General features: G+C 40.0%; 1 protein-coding gene across 1 annotated transcript in view; it reads right to left on the reverse strand.

Annotated features, from left to right (window-relative positions):
- Positions 1–1925: 1925 nt before the first annotated feature.
- LOC139732580 (titin-like) overlaps positions 1926–25256 on the reverse strand; it is a 207988-nt gene continuing 184657 nt past the window's right edge. The window contains exons 123-135 of the mRNA XM_071643433.1: positions 20515–20870; positions 19894–20029; positions 18881–19062; positions 17006–18310; positions 16186–16383; positions 14802–14993; positions 13114–13336; positions 12100–12210; positions 11361–11448; positions 9910–10156; positions 8594–8718; positions 6095–6284; positions 1926–4587 (exon numbers count right to left, since the gene is read on the reverse strand). Coding sequence (XP_071499534.1) covers positions 4421–4587; positions 6095–6284; positions 8594–8718; positions 9910–10156; positions 11361–11448; positions 12100–12210; positions 13114–13336; positions 14802–14993; positions 16186–16383; positions 17006–18310; positions 18881–19062; positions 19894–20029; positions 20515–20870 — 3520 coding nt within the window. The 3' untranslated portion in view covers positions 1926–4420. The remainder of the gene's footprint in view (positions 4588–6094; positions 6285–8593; positions 8719–9909; positions 10157–11360; positions 11449–12099; positions 12211–13113; positions 13337–14801; positions 14994–16185; positions 16384–17005; positions 18311–18880; positions 19063–19893; positions 20030–20514; positions 20871–25256) is intronic.

Below are 25256 nucleotides of genomic sequence, written 5' to 3' on the forward strand. Positions count from 1 at the left end.
AGTTGGTTAGGCACTTCACTCGTTTTCAAAGCGGCATAACGCATAAGCTTGCCCGACGTAACAATTTATGGAATTCATGTTCGAGCAAAGAATGAACTTGCGTTTAGATCAGGTGATCAGAATATCCCATCAGTTGACAATTTAGCAGGCATCCATTTCATTGTCTTGTATTGAATGCAATGACAGCCTATTTCCTTTTATATTGCGAAATACCATTCTTGCTGCCAGGTGGATGTGCTGGCAAGCACCATTTAGATAAGGATCACATGAATAATCATCGCATCACAGATGCTTATCTCAGTGAATTTACAAACCAAAATGCTTGTTGGTACAAATGACCTTATTCTGCTCACGCGCAAAGTGGAATTACGAACTGGTCTATTATGTCATGCCGTTTTCAGAAAATTGTCCTCCCCCGACTTTTGTATCCTTTTGTTGCAGCGGGTCACCTTTCTTCTTTTCCTCGTTTTCATCTTCTTTCATTGCTTCTTCCTCTTTCTGTCCTTCTCTCTCTCCATCTCTGTTTATTTCATTTTATCTCTTTCCTTCTCTCTTGATCTCTATCTTATATTCTATATTCATCTTGTTTCGTGGTCAGTATTATTATTTCTTTTCTTTACAGTGCACTCCCGTTTTAACGAAATTCCGGTTACCAAGGTATAAACATTGAAGCGGCCGCAATATTATCCGCTCTATGATTTTGTTTGTTTGTTTGTTTGTTTTTTTTTGGGGGGGGGGGGGTTTACCATTCACTTGTTCGGTTATGACGAAATTTCTATATTAACGAAGAAAACTGCCGATCCGGAGGACTTTGTTAAAACGGGAGTCCACTGTATACCTTCTTTTCCTTTTTCAAACTCTTTGATAGTTTTCGCCCTGTCCTGTCCATTTTCTTTGTGCTATCCCCCTTCTCCTCTCCTCTACCCCCCCCCCCTCTCTCTCTCCCTCTCTCTCTGTCATTCTCTTATGTCTTTGACCTTGTTCCTCTGTTGTTGTGGCCTATCAAGACGGCACTGAGGGAATTTCGTAATGTATGCTGATTTATGGATACTTTTTTTTGTTCAGGTTTTCGGTTTTCGGTTTTGTTGCTGTTGGTTTTTTTTTCAGGTAGTCTTTGTGAATCCTATGTTGCAGCATGACTCTGAGCCAATCTGCGTAGTTAGCTATAGATAAGACAATGTTGGACAGGCTTTGTTTCAGGCAGTGTATGCAATTTAGATACATTACGAAATTCCCGAACTTTATATCTTGTATAATAATAATAATAATAGCTGGTTTTTATATAGCGCATTTCACACACACTTCAGGGTTTCAATGCGCTTTACATAAAGACTATTATTACCCCGGTCACTGGATACATTATTTCCAACCAGCACTAACAGTGCTCATTCTCCACTCCCTGGGGAGCATTCCAGCCAGTCGCAGCCATTTTACAGGCGTGCACATGCTGATCAACCAACATAAGCTGATTAACCAACATGCTGATTAACCAACATGTATCTTGGTGACAAAATCTAACGTCACGTCCAATACAAACCAAATAATATATATAATATATACTATATAATATATAATATATAATATATAATATATAATATATAATATATAATATATAATATATAATATATAATATATAATATATAATATATAATATATAATATATAATATATAATATATAATATATAATATATAATATATACTATATAATATATAACTTATAATTTATAATATATAATATATACTATGTAATATATACTATATACTATATAATATATGATATATGGTATATGATATATAATATATCATAGATATAAACCATAATACAAAAAATATATATATATATATATAAATATATATATATATATATATATATATGTCTATTCTGTTTAACCACACATGTCACTCCAAAGGCTTCATGAAGAGATACAATTGCACATTTATTCGACAAATTTTAGGATTGCAGACTTTTCCTCTTCAACACAGGGATGTATGACGAGCAAGGAGCAGTTTGACGAAAAAAAAAACAACAACAACCGGGTGTGCCAAATATTGAGATGTTTGTTACGTTACAAATCTTCTGCTTCGTGCATAAATCATTTGTTGCTCTGAATAGATTCCCAAATATAGATTTTTCATGTTACGTGTATAAATAAATACATTTGTATGCCAAATATCGAATCATAGTATTTATTATCTATCATTTCTTGCTCATAAATCTTCCAGAATTTATCATAGATGCATTTTTGGCACTTGATATACAACCAATAAATACAATAGATAACGCAAATGAAGTTATCGAATAATTACAACACAGGACACAATTCTACGCAATGAATTACTGCTACAGCTTCGACGGGTTTCGTTTTTATACTTCTTGGGAAACAAGATAAACAAAAGCTATTTCGAACATTCAGTGCAGATAAAGAGTTTAATCCTATAAAACCTCACTGCACAAGTACTACACAAATATCATATTTAAGCAAAGGCCAAGAAAAAAAGAAGTGAATCTTTGTGAAGAATTCACACGAGCCTATTCTGGGATATCGCACAATGCACGAGAACAAACTACGCGTAGAGTATAAACAGAATTTACAACACAAAATCTACACTTATATAAAACACGAAGGTACGTTTGGCTGGCTAGACACACTACGCGAAAAAAAAAATCTTAGCAACTTAAAAAAAAAGTCCGTCTACAATTAGCACTACAAGCAGTTCCATTATTGTCTCACCAACACCTTATTCAAGTTTCGATTTACCTTTCACATAAAGTCTTCGTTAAATTCCTTGTCCAAGTTTTCAACGAGGACGAAAGGCTGCATGTAAATGATGCGAGATAGGAAACTGGACTTCAAATGTCTCGTAACCACCACAATTACTCGAATTTGAAGATCGAATCCGGTTTGATGGAAAACCACTCGTAAGGAAAATACCACCACAGTATGAGAACGAAAATGTCCACCACAGCCATTCCGTTCTAAAAGAATTCCTTTAAAGTGATTTTAGTCAAACACATCACATGTTGAAATATCCCTAACTCGCACCACTTTTAAAGCTGCCACCCCGTTCTACGTCATTCATGAACTTGAAGGAGAAACCAGCGGGTTTTTTTCCTTCGTATTTCCATGATTGTAGTCCTTGACGGTTTCTCTGACCCAAACATGTGTTTATGACAAGGTAAAAGATTTCTCCAACTTGGGAGTGCGTCGGTCATTGTTTATCTCATTTCCATCCAAATGTAATGACAGATCAGATGAATTACACAGAATGATTAAAAAGATGAAATAAGAACCAACCTCCTCCGATCTCTAAAAGTGACATAATAGAGATGTTATGTACAAACTCGTCGCTTCAAACCGAGCAGTGGAGTAATCATGCTGCCATGGTAACACGACGCGATGGTTCTTTAGGAAGATCGCATCAGCCCTCTAGCGACGAATGTGTCGCATATCAATTCGGCTGTTACGGTCTGTACAACTTTGGAAGGCGTGTCCTCGAATAGTAACGTAATGTTTACATGCGCACTTCGCAGTGCATCAAAGTGATTTGTGATACGAATTGACAATTGAGTGTGCCACGTTTATTAACACGTGATAATCTCAGAAAAAAAAAAGATCATTTATTCTACAAATTGACGATAAAATTTATTCTTGTCGAAAGCGTGCTCGCTCTATAAAAAGATTACTCAGACCGACTGTACGAAATCTCTTCCTGGAATATGTACATCTAAGTCGGTTAACGTCAATGCGTTCTAACAAGCAAATTCACAACGTCCAAGATGATTTTATTCACAAGCCGTTTACTTCCGCCGTCATTTCTTGAAATATTTTGCATTCTTTCCTTTTTTTTTGCATAGTTGGTTTCGCTTGGTATACTTCTTGAGTGAAGTTTTGCATAGTTACGTAATCCTATGATGTCACAGTCTCATGCTATTACATCACATATGTATTTCACATATTACTGCCACTAGGGCATGTGACCGTATAAGGATTCGACGTCACGTGAAAGAAACACGTGACTCACATCATCTGATGGTTATCTTCCTTCATTGGCTGAACAGCGCCATTCCGGTGTGTAACCAGGAAAGGGTCGCTCGTCCAGTGACCATTTTCTGGCTCCAAGCACCTTAGGCAAGGCCTGGTTTTCTGAAAGTAAAGCAAGCTATCTCGCACGTAGCAGGTCGTATAAAGAACATTCCAAAGACGATTTGTATTATATACATATCAAGAAAGAATGGGGAAAATCAATAAAGAGCATGGCCTCAACCTTGAATCTTATCCATGCAAAATCATCCAAAAACATCGACCAAAGGCTTCTTTATTTTTTTTTTCAATATTTTTTTTCAGTTATTTTTCGTCCTTGGTGAAATGTTCTACTCTAAAAGATGTTAGTATTAACACTATCACTTCCTGTCTACACGCTACTTCGAGAATTTAGCCATGCGGTCCATGAGTCCTCCTCCACGCTTCGGTGGCGGTGCGGTCGGTTTGGGAGCGGGACCCTTTCCACCCGGTCCCTTGTTCCCAAATGGACTGTCTTTCAGAACTGACGATTTGCCGACGTTAGAGGGCGGCTTTGACGCTGACTCTACAATTTGTACAGAAGAAAAAAACGGGTGAAAATTAGTAATTAGCAAGTATTTGAAAACATGGCTTGTGCATACAAAGCCTGACAAAGGGATGAACAATTAAGACAAAGAACGTTTATGACTCAGAAAAGGGGTTTATAAAAAAAAAAGAGCCTAATTTTGCCAGTTGATGCTACATTCTTCGAACACCACACAGAACACGCCTAATTTCTGATCAGCATTGTTTTGCTGGCTGTTGTAGCGAAACCAAAGTGGCCATACAGATATCACCATGCAATGTTCTTACAGAATGAAAAAGGGGGTAATGTTCTTTCACGTGCAATGGCTTTGGGGCTTTCTCTGTGAAAACAAACGAAGGCCATTGCCGAAAAATACCAAGTTTTGGCTCATTATGTGTTACATGATATCAAAACATAAAAGACAACTGCAATGCGGTTTAATGCCGGTTTACAAAAGTGTACTTATATATTGATTTCTAGAAAAGATTTGAGACAGGATGAATGAAAAGCAGAAACCATAAAAGATAAAACAGTTCAATAGCAACAACAGCAATCAAAAATGCAAAGTGGAAAGCATGAAATGAAGTTTTGATAAGATGTGAATAGGTTGATTGAAAAAGAAACGGGGTTTAAGTCATTTCAATACAATCATGACAATATGCCGCTGGGGCACTTTGTGCGATTCGGCCGGTATTTGCCAAATGTAGCAGAAATGGTATCAGATAACGAACAGAAGGAAAATGAAAGAGTGGTGAAAACCAGAAGTGACAAGAAAATAAACTTTTCGTGTTAGGGTGTGAGAATCAGGCGTGAAGAAATGAAACAAAAGGAGGATTGATTGGTAAACATGTGTGATAGGTGCAGGACTCTGTTAATAGGGTGTATATGCCACAACCAGCTAAAAATCAAACATGCAGCATTGTTTAATGCCCTCTAATAGTGTCGCTGGTGTCGCTCTAAGCTACAAAAGCATTTTGTACAAACATATGTGAGTATTGCTTCTTCGAGAGTACTGCTCACAGCCAAATTTTGTATCTTCTAATCATATGATGTAGAACTTTTCATCCTTTTACAGAAACTTCCATCTACTTAATTTAGCTCTTAATTTTCTTTGACTCTCGGTGTTCAACTTATCTAGTTGTGTTGGTTAGATTGAAAAAAAAAATCATTTAAAAACCAACTACGGAAGCATGTAAAATGTTCAAGCACGTCCGAAGTTAGTCTCTTCTTCTTTGCCAATCTGATCCTGCCGGTCCAGACAGTTTGCCGTTTACACCCGTCGTCATGGTCATGAAAGAGGGAGATAACTCACGCCCTCTCTCGACTCGTGCGTGAAATGACACTGCGGTATATCTACATAATGATAAGCAGGTGTATCTATTATACTAGGCTAAGCGAGTGCATGTTAGAAGCTTGTGAAAGCTGCTTTATAAGATGGCGCTGTTATTCTATCTACAGAGATGTGCAAAGTTGGTGCGGAGGCGACGCGTTCGGTCCCGTCCTCTACCTTTCTCTTCCTTTATCACAGCGGGGTCTGACGCGTCACCGGGCGGGCCCCAGCCGGCCTCGTTCTGAGCCGAGACGCGGTACACGTACTCGGTCTCAGAAGCAACGCCGGTGGCTTCGTACGATGTCGACTTCGCGGCCACGACACCTACTTCGCTCCAGGTCGATTCCGACGATTTGCGACCCTCGATCTGACGTCGAAATGGATTCGATGAGACGGGATGGAATGGGATGATTAAGAGATCATGCTAACACACTTCCATACGCAATCATTAAAATGTAAAAAGAAATAGTCCCACATATTGGAACTAGAAATGTCGCTATGGCGACTGGTATGCCTCCGCCATAATGCATGATTCTCTTAATAGGTCTATAGTACATGTGGACAATGTGCGATTACATTTTCGCAAAATTGGCAAAATATTAAAATGACATGTTTGTCACAAATATGTTGAATGTTCACCTTCCTTGACCTAGGTTTAATTAGATGAATAGGAGAGCATGTATTTGGGGATTTAAGGACTTTTACTTGACTTTGACCCTTTCATAAGTTTATGCATTGAGTAATTTTCAAGGTATGGAGAAAAAGTGTAATTTCTGTATTGAATAGTAAATTGTTACCATTTTCATCTCGCCTCTGACCCTAAAATTCATAGGAGAATCACTGTCAGGCAGAACATGCATAAATATGTACTAAGTTTCAAGATAACTTGAGCCACTTCCGAGATATGGAGGAAGAAGTAAGTTCAGCACTTTGACTTGATCTTTGACCTTTTGACCTTTGACCTTTTTTGGGAAAAAAAAACTTCCCAGAGAATCTCTATCGGGTTGTACATGTATACACCAAGTTAAAAAAGAAAAGAAATCCTGCTGGCATTGCATAGATATGAGGGAAATAGTAAAATTTTGAAGTGCTGCCCTTGACCTTTGACCCCTGACCTTTGACCCCATGAACCCCAGATTCCCTAGATAATTACTGTCAGTCAGTACATGCATATATACTATGTTCCATGAAGATACCTTGAACAATTTCCAAGGTACGGAGAAAAAAATGAAATTTTAACATTTTTACTTGACCTTTCGACCTTTGACCTCATGACCCCTAAACTTTCGCCAGAGAATCCTAATTGAGTAATACATGTATACACTAAGTTGCAAGAAAATATCTTCAGGCATTGTATAGATATGGGGAAAATAGTGTAATTTTTAAGCATTTGACCTTGACCTTTTGACCTTTGACCTCGAGCATGTGCACCCAAAAGTTAACAGACACAACTTCACCCCCTAATACACATACATGCCAAATTTCATTAGGATACCTCAAAAGGTTTTTTAGTTACGCCGTCAACAAAATTCATTACGGACGGACGGAAGGACGGACGGACGGGAGGACGGACAACCCGAAAACATAATGCCTCCGGCACCACTTCGTGGCGGAGGCATAAAAAGAATAGGCAATCTTCGTTTAATCATTCTCAACACAAAAAGACCTTTGCATCATCAATTCAGTCTAAATGGAAAGAGTGACATCTAAAGGGATTTATTGTTAGATACAAATTAGATTTTTATATAAGGTGGACTTGATGGAATAAGATTTTGATTAAATCAAACACAATATCGACATCACAAACAACGATAAATATCATGAATACTGGTTCAATATTGTTTGATTAGATATCGAATTAATCAATGTTGATGAATCAGTATCTGTCCACAGGGCATGGCAAAATAAATTTGGGTAACATATCAAGAACATAATTGTGCTATAACACTCAATGTGATGAAAACGCCGATGCAATAAAACGAATGCAAAATTGACTTGATTCCAAATCAGTGCTAACAAAATAATAATAATGTTAAAAATGAATGAACAATGCTTTACTCGCAGACGCATTCCAAAGTCTGAGACAAAGACTAAGAATGAAAATGATGAACCACATAATCATCTCAGTTCTGAAAGAAAAGAGGTGTATGGTTATGATCAGTACCAAATTCATTCAACCTAAATCATTCCATACTAAAACATTGACTTCAGTGAGATATGTCATCTCGGAAAACTAAAACAAGAATGAAACGTTTGAATTTGAAACCAGTGGTATTGCCGGTATTTTTCGGCCATTACGCGGCCACTTCATTCAATACGTAAAGATACATAAATTCTACAGATTTAAAAGAAAATGCATCGTCATGAAACTCACTCTGATAGAATTACTTTACAAAAATGCGAACTGGTGAGTTGATGCATTATATAATGTTATAAAATCAAGCATATTGGCATGACTGGTTGAGATTTCTCTTGTTTGGCCTTATGAATATTCATTGCAATGCTGATGTTGATGTCAAAGTGGACAGAATTTTGATTTATGAGTGCTGGCATACAAGGAGCAACACTAGGATTGCACTGAAATGCATTATATGCATCCTCGGCAACTCAATGAAACCAATCGCTTTTAGATTTGTTTATCTATGTGTGTGTGTGTGTTTTTTTTTTATGGTGCACCTTGTAGTTGGAAATAGGACTTCCCCCTTCCTGAGATGGCGCTGTCCACGAGATCTTGAAGGAAGACTTGGATGACATCTCCACTGCCGGTTTACCCGCCGGTGCGCTGGGGGTAGCTTGCTTGGCTGAAACGGTAAGTAAAATTGAAAGCTCATTATTCTGTACTGTTTCTTTGTACTAAAACAATATCAACAAAATAAAACAAAACAAAGACCAACACGTACAGGCACACACATAAACACGCACGTACAAACATGCTACAAGAACACTGTGTGACAGACAGTTGCCCAATTGAACTATACAGGATTGCGCCTATAAATGAAACCGATTGCAAATTCGTACGTGTTTTGCAGTTTGGTATATTTACAATACAGACGTAGGTGACACTCAAATTGCATGCGTGTTCATGCTGAAAAGTTCGTCATTCATCTCAGGAACAATAGGGAGATTAAAGAGCCATCAAATGATGGCCAATATCATAAAAATGTAAGTACGTTACAAAATAATGTTTTTTTTTTTGATGGCCGTTTTAGTAAAAGACGGGGAAAAGGAAGGTTGCAGTGCTGCACTTGTAGCAACACACCCACAGAGCGAGAGTTTTGAACAGCTAGGTATAAATCAGAGACATAACTATAGGTAGAAAACTCGACTAAGTATTTGCCGTAGACATGAGATAGATAGATAGATAGATGTACAGAGAGATAGATAGAAATATTACATAATCAGATGAATAGATAGATAAATATACAGATAGATAGATAGATAGATAGATAGATATACAGATAGATAGATAGATAGATAAATAGATAGATATACAGATTGATAGATAGATAGATAGATAGATATACAGATATATAGATAGATAGATAAATAGATAGATAGATATACAGATAGATAGATAGATAGATAGATAGATAGACAGATAGATAGATAGATAGACAGACAGACAGATAGATAGATATTTATTACATAGATAGACAGAGAGAAAGATAGATAAGATAGATAGATAGATAGATAGATAAATAGATAGATAGATATACAGATAGATAGATAGATAGATAGATATACAGATATATAGATAGATAGATAAATAGATAGATAGATATACAGATAGATAGATAGATAGATAGACAGATAGATAGATAGATAGACAGACAGACAGATAGATAGATATTTATTACATAGATAGACAGAGAGAAAGATAGATAAGATAGATAGATAGATAGATAGATACTCTAGAGCTGAAGCGACAGGCAGAATAAAAACAGACTCATTTTGTTTATAGTGGATTTGTTTTGAAAGCAATGTATCCTTACCTATGATCTCCAATTTGCCGGATGTTGACACGGTTCCTGCTGCGTTGGTTGCCTGGCAACGGTACACACCGGAGTCCTCAGTGAACGCCTCGGAGATGGTCAGGCGGCACACGCCATTCTCGTCCATGGAAGCGAAGACGAACTTGTCGGACTCGATGGGGGCCTCGTGGACGAACCACTGGACCGTGGGCATTGGGACGCCCTCTACCTGGCACTCCAAGACAACCTTGTCCTCTTCGGATGCTCGCTATCAGGAGAGCAAAGAGTGGAACAAGCATTTTAGAAAATATTACATAACATTCTTGGTGTAAACGAATACTCAAAGCTGGCTGGTACAAGTAATTCGGATCTATGTCCATCTTGGTCAAGCGCTTTTGAATCAATATCGCATTTATTTTCGAAATGTCCAGTTACTAGAACACGGGCTACATATCAGGGTTCAAGAGAGTACACTATGTAGTTCCATTGTAATGTACAGTATACAAATTTACGATATGACCACAGTTTGTGATTCACAACTCCTTCTCTTTCTGTAAGCCTACCTAACAACCCCTTGATACTGACAAAACAATGCATCGATAGAGTAAAATAGAAATGATTTATTCCCTTATTCTCATCCACTAGTAGCACAAGCATTAAGAAGAAAAACTAAGCCACTTTCGGGCCGCACACACTGCTTACATCTAACCGAGTGCTGGAATACTTTCTGAGCAGTATATATTCATTGCAAGAGAATATCAAGTAAAGGGATGAAGGTTTAGGTTTGAATTTTCTTCAATTTGTCTCCCTCTAACAAATGAAATCTTTAAGATGGCAACTGCTGATCTGTAATTTAACTGGTTTAAATTCAAATGGTTCCTTTTTCCGACATGTTTGTTAAATTACAGATCAGCAGTTGCGATCTTACAAATTTCATTTGTTAGAGGCAGACAAACTGAAGACAATTCAAAACCTCAGTATATTTTCATTCATAGTTCAAGTTCAAATTCAAGTTCATATGTATTCGTTATTTTCCACGATATACAAACATAAATCTCACTTTCTTAAGTGACAAAAACAGTGCATACAATTGTACAGAGAAGACAATAACAATAGGAAAAAAACTAACAGTAGCGATACATTGCAATAGTTGCTAAGATAACGAAAGTGAAATAGTTTTCAATATATGCACTGTGTGAAAAAAACGGAGGGACCCACTAAAAAGACAGAGCTTGTAGAGTGTGGGCCCCTCTTGTATTAAAAGCCCGATGCAAAAATTCATAATTTAGTTGTAACACCACAACAGATAACTGTAGTCCTATAAAATTTGCAGTCGTATCAATCGACTTTCTTCTCATCGTCGGAGTTGATGACTTTTCATCAAAAACGATGGACGTCCACATTCAACTGAATTAACAAACAAAATACTGGCAATCCGAATCAACTTTGATACGAACGTTCTCTCTACAAACCTGGTCGGTGAGACTAGTGACAAACTTTGGCACGCTGCCTTCCTGCGAGTCGGTGTCGGATTCTGACCGGGCCGTCGTGGACTCACCACTGGAAGGTAGTGCGATGAATTGTCGGAGGAACAGAGAAAGAGAAAACGGACGCAGCGAATTAGATTGGGGTCATCTTTTTATACTGGCGTCTTCCGTTTGTCATAATAATGGCTGTTGAACTACGACACATTCGATTATTGGGTAAAAAGGTCTGTGTGAAGAAATGAGAACTAAATGCAAGCAGGGAGAACAAATTCAGTTCATTCATTTCTTTAAACCATTTATTATACCATTTAGTTTAGATACATATGGTCAAAGGTATAATATATTATATGGCCTCAACGAGTACTAACATTCAAACATTCACATAAACACATATCTGTATACACAGCCATTCACTCGCACACGAGGGCGGTGTCATAGTACAACCAACTAACCTGAGCTGATGTTATCTACATCATTGTAATTGGCGAATAGTACAAGGAGACTGTAATCTTGAATTTGATATGAACAGATTAATATTCATCAACTGTGCCACCACTATAATCCCACAGAAGTGCTGATTACAAATCTAAGCTGTTTCTAATGAAGGAACTTAATTTTTCTTCCATTAGGCTAAGAGCTTTGGTGTAAGTATGATCTAATTTGGTTAGAGGTGAGAAGTTGGGTTTTGCGGAGTTACTGCCTCCATCTGTACAAGTGAACTAACCCGTCGACAGGTGCTGAACCAGCGGAGCCCTGAGGTGCGTCTGAAGCCGAAGGCTTGGCGGCATCTTCTGCCGGTGTGTCGGCGGGTTTGCTAGACTCCCGTGCGGCACTACTGTGCAAGAAGTGACGAAAGGAAGATATATGCAGTGGAGATTTACTACTTTGATAGGTATAATAATATACAATATATTATCGTCACTGATCACAGTGCATAATAAAGCATGCAATATTTGTATAATATTCTATATCTCTTCTATTGGTAATGTTATCTCTCCACCTCTTTGGTCAATAATGATATTATTAGACAGAACAATATACAGATAGATAAATAGATAGAATGATAGATGAATAGATAAATGTATCGATAAGGAAATAGAAAGATAGAATATAGACAGAAAGATAGACAGACATATCAATAGATAGATAGATAAATAGATATATAGATAGATAGATAGATTGATTGATTGATAGATATAGACAGACAGACAGACAGACAGACAGACAGACAGAGAGATATAGATAGATAGATAGATAGATAGATAGATAGATAGATAGATAGATAGATAATTGGGTTGGAGGCTAATCGTGACGTTAGGCTGTTAGGTGGTGTACATCTACAAACTTATGAACAAGTGCTTGTGATACTGCTAAAAATTACGTAAGTGCAGTGACTTTCAGAACAATATTAACTGAAGAGATCGAGAATGTCCCCTTTCAAACATCACTGGCGATGATGAAAGGAATTTGAATCAATGTAAGAGCATCCGATATGAGAGAACTACATTATATTTCTATACATGCCTGATATCATTCAGGTACGCATAGATGCAAGTGAAGGAATACTGACTTGCCGATACTACGTGACGATGGGATACGATGGCAAATCTGGATTACATCAATCTCATGGCCAATAGTTACTAATTGGCAAAGCAAAAGATGGTTATCATAACTCATATGACAAGTGGGTTCGACTTCATATCGGGGGGAAATCGATGACCAGGGCTTCCATCCTCACCTGACGTCAGATGCGGTGATGCCCTTGCCATCACCGGCGCCGGGCAAGACGTCGAGCGTGAACTCGCACACGACCTCGCCCTCGGAGTTTCGCGCCATGCAGGCGTAGGTGCCGGCGTCCGTGGAGAGGGTCGCAATGATCTCGAAGGTGTGCGTGAACTTGTCGCTGCGGATGGAGAAGCGACCGCCGTCGGTGAACGGGCGGCCATCCTTCGACCACGTCACTGATAAGAGAAACGACATCGTGTAAAACGGCGGTAATTAAGACACGTCATCGAAACATCCAGTGTGAAAAGTTTTGTTCAAACGTTACATCCTAGTAGCATATTTTAGTTATGACTTCGTCGAGCGTAAGATTTTCGTCGCAATTGCGAGAAAAATGTTCGCAATACAGGGTCATCATATTAATGTCAGCAGTTCCAACTGCGATCGACAGGTGCAGGGAATTAACTTCAAATGCTTCTGAGCATCAATGATGCTTCGAAATCTTTTACTAGTACCATATGATTGTTTTCCATACAGTCATTGAACTGTAGTCAAGGGTGAAAGTACCGGTGGAAATATAACTACAGCACTATGTAACACGGCAAGTTTCTTAACCTCTTCCCTGCTCACTATTGCCATACTCACTACTCAACCTCTAAAGCTGCGAGTGTATTGAACTTCCTCCGGCGTAATTTTCATCATTGTTCATCCACTGTCAAGCAAAAACTATATTCTACCTTAGTAAGACCACACTTGGAATACGCTGTCGCCGCATGGGATCCTTACACTGACAAAAATATTTCATCCATCGAGAGAATCCAGAGACAAGCTGCACGTTTTGTCACCAACACCTACAGCAAGGAATCTAGCGTCACTCAACTCCTGAACTCCCTTGGATGGAAGTCACTCCAAACAAGACGAGAAGCACATCGCCTGACTTGTTTTCACAAAATGTTGAATAATAGATTGGATATTGATTATTTATCACACACTAAACCCAAGCTTATTACAAGTAGACGCGGACATTCTCATCAGTTTGAAGTACCATCCTCCAGACTGGAAGTCCACAGAAACTCATTTTTTCCCCGCACAATTAAAGCATGGAATGAACTTCCTTCTTCCGTAATCACACAAACGGATTCTGCTAAATTTAAGGAGATGTTATTAAATGGAATAATTGTTTAAATGTCCACCCTCCGGCACCTCCAGTCAAAACTCCAGTAGGAGTATTCAGGAGGACCTCAACCAAGTACCAAGTACCAAGTACCCTGCTGAATTTTGAAATCCCCATAGACATAATCCACGGGCCACCAGGTTCCCGTAAGGAATGGATTAATTCTGTATAATTTGAATTAAAATCAGTTGATTCCTTGGTGTCATATTTTGCAAACTCTGCAATGAGTCATCACTAATAACATGGCTCATCGCACTCACGTCAAACACCGGTCTGTCGATAATGATACATTCAACTGCCGTCATAACGAAGTCTTCGGGATCGGCAGCTTTATTTCGGTATAATATCCACATTTCATTTTCGCAGAACAAACACTGTGTGTAAATATTACAGATAATAACTGAGAGACCTAAATGATTACTTTCGTTGTTACGACCTTTCATTACAGCCGTCTTCGTTATATCGGGAGTACGTTGTATTATTATAATAATAGTGCATTAAAGCAGCGGTCACGGCTCAGGTCAACTTACCGGAAGGTACAGGGTCACCGTCGACATCGCACGTGAAGCGGGCTGGGGCGCCCTCCTCAACCATCATCGACTGGGGCTCCTCGAAGAACTCGGGCGGGATGTGGTCCTCGTCGATGGTGGCGGTGCAAGGGATGTCGGTGCTGAAGCTGACGTCCATGCTCTGAGAGATGCTGATGCTGACACTCGGCTCCTCTGCGGATATGATCGCGATAAGATGATCACGATAAGGCGTCACTTTCATGAAATTCTAATTCCGTCGAGATATTTTCATTGCAACTGATTGACAAATTGCACTATATCGACGTAAAGAGCGCTGAATTGATCAGGGTTTTTTTTTTGTAGCCATGATAAAAGAAATCATGGGCGTCCATGGGCGTACTGCTCGAGTATGTACGCTCATGATTTCTTTTATAATGGCTACTACTACTACTAAAAAAAATACTTCAATTTAGTGCTTATTTACGTCGATGTATAGGACAATTTGTCAATCAGTTGCATTTCGTCACTTGATGACATGCATGCACCAAGCACCATCAAAGTTTTGAGTTATTGACAACTTGGTTTAAAGTCAGTTCCCTATTACAATCTGAGCATGTGCAGATGACGGTGATTTCAGATCTTCTCTTGAAACTGACTTGTGACTGAGGTATATGGCATGTATGGAAACCTTGATAGGACCGGGTCTCCATGAAAACTATTTGGTTAAATTGATTTTACTTCGCATTCCTTTTTCATACAAGAATATGACACTACGTCAACTGAACAAAGTTATTGATAACAGAGGAAATTGTTGATTCAAAATATAAGCGAGTAGGTGTCACTCTACGCATAGTAAAAAAATGTTATAAACATTCATGGATGAACTAGGCGTCTATCGAAATGTGTAGGATTGGTTAATGTCTATTTTTTTCAACAAAATAACAAAGCCATACATGCAGCACTATTACAACTACTGGATAATTCTCAACTGCTCTCCTAATTAGAAGATTAATCCATGTTTTGAAAAGTCTGTGGTACAGGGGTTATAGTAGACCATTGCAACTGAAAATTGGTTTATTTTAAAGCCCACACTATACGACTTTCGATCGCACTACTAAAGCGACTTTGCATCTGAAATAAACGAGCGTGCCTATTCTGAGGCTATTGTGATTTATTTCGCATCCGAAGTCTGTCAGTCGTGCGACCGAAATATGTGTAGTGTGTGGCGGCGCATCACGTTATATCATTTGGGTTTTATGTACCAACCATAAAGTACTAACAATTAAACATTCGCTGCTTCAACAAACGTAATGCTTAGATTTACACAATGGGACAGAAAAAAAGAACGGCAAGAAAGACGATGTAGGACGACTGAAGTAGACGAACATGGTATTACGTAACTTACCATTGACTGTCAACATGGCGCTGCACTCCGCCTCACCAAGATCGTTCAGCGCTTCGCAGGTGTACTTGCCGCTGTCCTCGGGGAAGATCTCGGCGATTTCGAGCTGGTAGATGTTGCCGCGGCTGACGTAGCGGAATTCTTTGCAGTCGACGATGTCCTGGCCATTACGTAACCAGCCAACGTCCATCGGACGAGCACCTATGGTATAGATACAGTATAAGAGAGAGAAAAAAGAGAGGTTTACCAGCTTTGACTCCAGTTTAGTTAGTTTATTCTCTTTTAATATCAATGTCAAGGCAGTCAGGCCATTCATACTCTTTCTATCGAATTTCATTTGTTTCACTAGCGTGCAATCGCTTACAAACAATACATTCTTTTTTCTCGTTAACCGGTGTATGTCTATTTTAGTTAATCAATGATTTCATTCACGTCAAGTCTATTTCAAGAGTGTGTGGTGGTTTACGGTCTATGGATGAAAATGTAAAATGTATCAATGGTGTGTACACATGAAATGGAAAGATCCAGTTGTATAAGTGGATAAGGCAAGTGACAGTCAAGAATGGATTTATCTTTGCTGGAGTACAATTACACAATGATAGCGGCATAAAAACACCTTTTATTAAATATCAAATAGGTCTGAATCCTGTCTGTGAAAGGAACTTTGGACAGTGTGTACAATTCAACGGGATTTATGTGCCAATCAGCACTCAAAGCACACAATGGGTTAAACTATAGAACCGAATATAAACTAGAATATGGACACATTCTCTGCATGAAATATTGATATAAGTGCCGGGGGGGGGGGGGACAGAATACTGACCTGATATTTCGACCTCAAGTACGACCCTCTCTCCATCCCTGATGGACATGTCCTGGAATTTCCTCAGGAAGGTCGGCGGTCCAACCTGCTCGGGCTCGTCGGGCGTGATTTCCTCCGGAGCTTCTTCTGCCGCAGTAGGTTCAACGTCTGGGGCGCTCGGCGCGTATGTTCGAATGACGGGTTCGTCTTCCAGATCGTAGCGATCGTATTCTCGAGAGTATCGGTCCTCGACCTCGTAGCCGTGCACGTCATCGCGTAGCGAGTAGTAGTCCTCTTCGCTGCGATAGACGCGACGTGGTATCCTCGTCGGAACGGACACTGGGCGATCACGCACAGGCCTGTACGGCTCTGGCGTGTACCTGTACGGCTCTGGCGTGTACTTGTACGGCTCTGGCGTGTACCGTTCGGGTTGGTAGCGTGATGGTCGCTCGATGTCACGTGTTGGTCGCTCGATGTCACGCGGCGACCAATCGCGATCGAGAGATGACCGATCACGATCGAGAGATGACCGATCACGATCGAGAGATGACCGATCTCGAGATATCGATGTGCTTGAGTATCGACTGCTGTATGAAGCTGGTGTTGGTAATGGCCGTCCCGAGCGAGTGTACGTTGCCGATGTGCGTGTTGTGTCAACGAACCCGGATTCTCGAGCTGTCTTGCGAACCGATTCGTACTTATCCATGTACCGTCGTGGCCTATCGGAGCCTGCCTGATAGAAATCTACCCCTGTGTCCCCAACACCTCCTCGACTCGCAAGTCGCTTCGTTGTTGCGTAGCTGAGGTACGGCCCTGATGGTGACGAAGGCCTGTAAGTCGATGGCGACGAAGGCCTGTACGTCGGCGATGACGGGCGATAGCCTCTGCTTGGTGACAACGAGCCGTAATACGAAGGTGATGACGGTCGATAGCTCTTCACGGGCGACGACGGCCTAGCCTGGTATCGACTTGGCGAACCGTACGTCGTGGGCGAGTATCCACGCGAGGGCGAGTACCGAGAAGATGGTGAGGTGCCAGATGGTGATGAAGGGCTGTAGGAGCGGGTGCGTGAGGGTGCGAGAACGTCGGTCTTGGGCGTGTAGTGATCTCTGTGCTTCCTGGTCGTGCGTGTAGACTCGTAGCTGTACGTGGTTGGTGACAGGCTAGATGGGTCTCGAGCGTGCCGAGATCGCCTGTGGTGAGAGCGAATCGCCTCACCTGTGGTGTCGATGTGACTCGGGCGCGGTGGTCTTGGCACTCGGCGAGACTTGCGACGACCACGACCAACACCTTCGCCTTCTCCTGCTGACTCGACGTCGGCTTCAACTACAATAGAAGGCGAGAAACGAATGGTAAGACTCAGTCTTCACATTTGAGAATATGCATGTACTGCAGACAATATCAACTACGTGCCATTCTAAAATTATCTATGATAAAGTGGGAAGGAAAAGTTTGAGTAAACTGACTAAGAGCCTCGATGCATCTTGATATACGGGTATACAGACAAAAAGAAAACTAACAACAATAACAACAACTAGCATTTCATGAAGCCTTCTCTGGACATGAAATCTTACTGAAGGTGACAGAAACATTTGGAAAGCTAAGTTGTCAGTGAGTCACCGATCTTTTATCTCAGCACAATAAAATCTGTTGACTGAAATAATACAGTACACTCCCGTTTTAACGAAAACGGTTATAACGAAATTCCGGTTACAACGAAATAAAAATTCAGGCCGTAACATTATCGGTTCTGTGCTTTGTTATTGTTTATTTGTTCGGTTATAACGAAATTTCGATATAACCAAAGAAAACTACTGGTCCCGAGGACTTCGTTAGAACGGGAGTGAACTGTGTGCTAATCAACTACAGTGTTGAGAACCCTCTGAAATGTCATACCTTCGATCACCTCCACGTCGGCCGAGCACGTAGCTTTGCCGGCTGGTGAGGAAGCGACGGCCTGATATCGCCCGGCGTCCGTAGGTGTCACACCGTAGATGATCAGCGTCTGAAGCCCGTTGGGGAACTTCTCCACGTAGGTGTGGTCGGTGAGATCGCTGATGCGGACGTTGTCCTTCATCCTGGGGTTTGAGTGGAAGATGCATTTTCAAAGTTAATGAAAATCATAAAAACTGCATTGATGATAACAATACAACAGCTTAAAGGTACAGTTTACCATTGGGAGCAGTGATTTTAAAATGTTCGAGCTATCACGTTTGGTGCATATGTGTAGGTCAGTTATATCACAAAACATCCTACCATACCAAAATGTTGCAATAAAACCTAAAATATAAGGAGATATCACTATTTTTCTCACTTATCCGTAACTGTAGACGGTTTTGTATAGAAACACTTTTATTATAACTATTGTTCACATTTTGTATATTCAACAATATTTAACATTGATTATCGAAATTGAAATTTTTACGTTGGTTGTTGCTAACTCTAACTCACATTTTTGAAGCACTAAAGCTGGGTTCTTGTTTCCCACTACTGCTGCTGGTACTAGTACTACTACTACTACTACTACTATTACTATTACTACCACCACTATAATCATTATTGTTATTATTTTTGTTATTATTATTATAATTATCATCATTATCATTATTATTATTATTGTTATTATTAATTGTTATCATTATTATTATAATTATTACTACTAATACTACTATTACATCTAATTCTAGTAACATAATGATAATAATAATGACAATGACAATTATTATAACAATAATGATGTCGACAATATTTTACAAAATATCAATAGTCATATTAATCTTTTTATGAAGGAAGAAGAATAAGGGCAATTCTTCCTTCTTTTCATCCCGCTACACCTTTCCACCTGTCTTAAGAGGGTTGACTCTGTCTTTGTGAACAAAACAAGCTGGATAAGAGGACTGATGGCTTACCACGTGACTTTGGGCTCGGGCCATCCCATCACTTGCACCTCCAGGCGCACCTTTCGCCCTTCCTTGGCGCGCACGCGTCGGAGAGGCTTGGCAAACGACGGCCGGATGTAGTCCTCGCTCTCATCCGCTGGTAGCCCTAGCACGGAACGAGCAAATTGGCAACATTACTTACAGACACCTATGAATATTATTATGATACCGGTGGGATACTTAACAAGTGTGAAATGCGCTATATAAAAACAGCTATTATTATTAATTAGACCCAGAGAATCCATGATTGCAGTGTAATTGCTAAGCATCTTCAATCAATCAAAGTTAGCTAATAAAATTCCACGATGACCAAAGTCGCTTAAAGGTCAGGAGTGTGTTGCGTTTTATAATGCATTTTGTTTTTGTCACGTAATATTGTAGATCGTACATGAAAATTCATCAAAGAATGTAGGAATAAAAAAATAGTACGGCCACTTTTCGTTTGTAATAGGGCCTAATATACAACTACCCGCTATTAGTTAGTTCAGGAGACTGTTGTAACAAATCTTGCACATGATTTTTCCCCTCTGGAAGTTTTCTCTTGTATTTACGTAACAACCACAGCTGGATATTCATTGACTGAATACGTACTGTCCTCGACCACCAGTTCGCAGGTCGTTGTGGCATCACCCTCGTTGTTCTTGGCCGTGCAGGTGAACGTTCCAGTGTCCGCCTTCGACGCCCTGATCAACTCCACCATGGCCACACCCCAGCGGTAGGTGATGAGGTAGTGCGTGCCGTCGTAGATGGGAACGCCATTCTTCGTCCACGTCACTCGCGGTTTGGGCGTGCCCTGGACGTTGCAGCTGATGCGCGCCGGCTCGCCGTCGTAGACGGTCTTGCGGCGGAGCGGAAGGCTGAAGAACGGCTTCTGCGTGAGGCGTCGGCTGGTGCGGTACGGCTCTTGAGGTGGGCGGGAAACAAGCCGTTCCTCATCACTGGACTCCCTGTGACGTCATAAATAGAACAGAATTTACATGTAGGCACGTGTAGGAAAAGAGAAGCTGATTTCTATGCGAATTACGTCCAAAAAATGTTATCATATTCAAAGATGACATTATTGACCATATCTCACAGAATTCCAAATTCAGCAATTATAGAAAAAACAAAACAAACACTGACAATACAGACACAGTGATCATGTTGTCCGGTACGTTGAATGTACTACTTCGCATAACTGTAGATCTCTTGCGTTTAGGATGATTGTTCATAATCCGCTGCGTTATGATTTTGATTAACCACTGTCCCAGCAAGTGATTGATAAATTCGATATGTTTACTTTTATTAAAGTCACAGGGTGATATGAACCGATAGTGATTTAAACAAATGCATTTCATATTTAAATTTGATCACTTGTTCTTTTTATTTGGAACAGGAAAAACGAGAACGAATTAAATGATTTTTGTAATTTGTAATTCAACAGAAAAATATTAGTTTTAGATAAGTGTCAGTTACTTGACATTACTGGTACATCGGTGTGGTGTATTTAACACTGTTATCAAAAGGCATGATTACACAAATGTAGCATGGTTTCACCTAAAGTTCTATCAACATTGATGATAATCGTTGTAAATCAACTTAGGTGCAATAGACGTGAATAAGTTTATGAGCATGCTCCGAGGCGAGGCATGCGTTAATGTGGTGCATGCATTACATAGCTACTGTGACTAAGCGATGAGGAATCGCCTCAGGAAACTTGTGGGGGGGGGAACTGAGCGATGTGGGATCGATTCAAGGAACTTCTGACTAAACCATGTGGAATCGATTCTAGAAACTTTGTGATATGCCGATACACAGGTCATCTTGTAACGACTACGGACAGTGAAGCGTGCATGTGGGGACTGTATAGTTTAAAGAGGACTGCATGTATTCGACTACAGCATGACAGTAGAATGCGGGCATGCACTACCGGGCAGGCATCTACATCACTTGATTTTTAATTTGACTCATGATAAAATGTAAAAAGTTTATCAGGCCGGAATGTTGGAGGATGTTTTCAGAGAGTGGAGAGTAAAAATGCGCAGTTGGAATCAACAGGGTTCAACACGGAGGATAGTCTATCAGAGAGGTGGAGATCCTTCCATCTCCCTGCTGCGAAAGAAAACAAAATTATCACCAAAAGACACACGTTCTTGTAAATCTCCATCCTCGGGAACGAATGTCAGCATTGCGATTTGACAAAATGAACATTCGACATTTGCTTTCTCATGTTGACTCGGACTGGCGTGGGATTGTTAGTGAACAAACCCACAGAATCTAGTGATGGATAATTGAACGACTGATATTTATGCCACACCTATTCAACAAGAACATAATGTAGTTTCTCTTGGGTAATTTAATTTTCTGTCCATAGAAGTCTAAAAAGTGATTAATTTGTGTGCTTTTCCTATTGCTGTTGTTGTTGCTGCTGCTGTTGTTGTTCTTGTTGTTGTTTTGGACGTATTTGACAGAATGCACTGGCTAGACTGGGACACAGTCAAACTCTATACATATGATATAATTTAATTATCTTGGGGAATTTATATTACTTACACCCCAATAGGCCTAGATGGCTTGAAAGTGAGGAATTTGGACATCTTTCATACGACACCTTGGATAGCATGTCTGACCATCAAAATCCGACAACGCTTGAGAAAAGCGTTCTGCAAGCGATAAACGACGCTTTACGTAATGCCTAAAGGATTTGCTCTGAGTCATTTTAATTTGCAATTTACGACCACCATAAAAGAAAGAACACAGACAGTCAACACATTGATGACCTACAGACTGTGCCAGTTGCCCATTATGCACTCTGCGCGACAGATCATTAACACCAACTGTCTATGAATTGCCATATAAGAGCACGGGTGAGCTTGACCTGTGGTACGAAATGACCCTCTGTGGGACACAAAGTGACCCCGTCGTGGGCTCAATGCAGGTCTGCTAACACCACGCCCTTCCCCTGTGGAGGCAAGAGCCCGCCGTGTACAGTGTAGACAATTTGATATGGCCGCATCGCTGCGAGATTTAGAATTATGGTTGCCTGCTCCTGTCCATTGAAATGCTCAATATTTTTGTCATGGATTTTTTTTTTGTAAGTTAAGACAATGCGTTTGTTTTGGGATGTATCACAAAATTATCGCGACTTTTTTTTTCGAACCATTATTACACTGACAAGTGGAATTATCGCAGTGCCATCATTATTCGTGGAAAGATGAAAAAAGATCTCGTCATTTTCTACCAAAGTGAAAGTCATTTTGTTAAATAAACAAACATCAATCTATCAAATCAAGCAGTCTTTATGAAAACAGTAACAGGTACTTAAAATATGCAATAATTGCAGACGTCATCCACAGATTAAGTGATTTTGCTTTATCATTTCATAAATAATCTAATTTTGAAGAACGGGAAGAGTGACTAAAGACTATGCTCACAAAATTGGGTAAATCCACAGCGTAATAAAACAGACGCATTTAATAAATGGACCCATCTTAACCTATCATCGAATTGGCCACGGGCAAATCAGCCACTATCATCACAAATATTATTGTACAGAATGCCGTCTCTACAAATGCATAACTTCCCTAATTCGCAGCTAGCAACTGGTCAACATATAAAGAAAACTGTGAAGAGAACCCTCTGAACGAAGAGCCCCGCAGCCCTGCCAGATCTCTCTTTTTCCGCTGGTGTGGCCATTTAACGTCGGCGCATTCGACATCTCACAGTGCGAATACCTCGCATGCCATCAGCTAAATTTAGCCCGCCGTCGGTTAACTAGCAGACGACACCTCCATTTTGCCTACAAAGCGGAGAATAGGCCGAAGAGACAGGCAGGAATGAGAAAGGAAGAGAGAGTGGAAATTGATAGTAACTGAGCATTGGCGGGGAAATAACTTCCTCTTCGTCTGTCAAGAGGAGGAATTAGTTTTGGTGCCGAAGATTTTTGAGTAATTCCACACGCCTCGACCTCAAGGGAATCGATAAAAATTGTCTAGAATTCGCCTAGAGTCCATTTACGTTCTTTCTTGTAGAGCACATCAAAGGATTCTCCCGCCACCGCCCGCTAACTAGATGTATTGGCAATGGCCTCAGCTATGCAGTTATGTACACAGACAGTTTGTGGAGCTGTTCTTGTTTCTTCTTCCTTGTAGCCACGCTTTTATTTGCAATGACGTCGTGTCTGGCGCAGTGACGTAATACACAAAATTTCAGCGACTGGGACTGTCGTTATTTTTGCGTATCGAAGACACAAAATAGTGTTATTAATCACATATATTCATATGCGTGAAAGGAAAGAGGAGAGAAACGCGGTGCAAACAAAGCAAACCTAAAATTTGTAATAATCTGAGATCTTCGGGTGTGCAGTGCAATTTGGGAAAGGCATGACAAATATTACAACTTGTCAGAATTCGAATTGTTTCACTTCTGTCATTTAAGGTGAATGGATCGTTCCGTCCTGTCAAAGTGCATCATCGTCTGCATTTCACAGAGGGAGCAAATTCATGGCACATATTATGGGGTAATTTCCGCCTCCCCAAACATCAGCGTAACCCTATGAATTGGTGTTCGTGGATGGAAGGACAGGCGTGTTTAAAGTTACTGCATACCGATTGCATGAATCATAATACTGTATCTCACGGAGGGCGCTCTATTTAACTGTTGAAGGAATTGAAGAGTGTATAGTGTGCACACAATGAATGGGAAGAATGGGATGCGGTCTGGCGCTGGTTTGATGTGCATTACTCATACACTGGCATCCGGGACCTGACAAGGTCGCATTCCGATGGTGTATATGTATCACCGGGGGGCAAGGGGCGCAGAAAGAGGTGGATTTCTGAAGATGAACACATAGTGTTATCTGCAAATTGTGTATGGGTCGTATAGAGATGCATGTGTGTGTATGTTCGTGTATTCCTATGTATTTTTCGTTGCCTTTCAAGCCTGAAGAAATGCTACCAAAGTTAACGGGCTATGCCAATTGAATATAACGTGTATTACAGCTGCCTTAACTCGTTTGGGCAGACCGGAAAGCTACATAACATTGGGGAAGAGGTCTACAGATTGGCTTGAAAGAAAATGTATAGAGAAGATCAATTTGAGAACCATCCTGTATTTCTGCAAAACAATATGCATGTACATTTTATTTTGCAGACTCACTCATCTGAACTTATTTTAGATTGTTGAGGAATTGAGTACTTTTGTGCATAAAAAAAGATATTTAAAACTTAACATTTTTTAGGAATAACATCGTAATTGACTGATTAAAACAAAAAGAATGATTGTCCAAAAAGCATGTCCAAATGAAAAAATCACATCTTTGTTTCTCCAGATAAACATAGAGTTATTCTTTTTAT

This window comes from Diadema antillarum, unplaced genomic scaffold, assembly GCF_040938485.1.
Source record: "Diadema antillarum isolate AM-2024a unplaced genomic scaffold, OU_Dant_1.0 seq00000437_RagTag, whole genome shotgun sequence".
NCBI lineage: Eukaryota > Metazoa > Echinodermata > Echinoidea > Diadematoida > Diadematidae > Diadema > Diadema antillarum.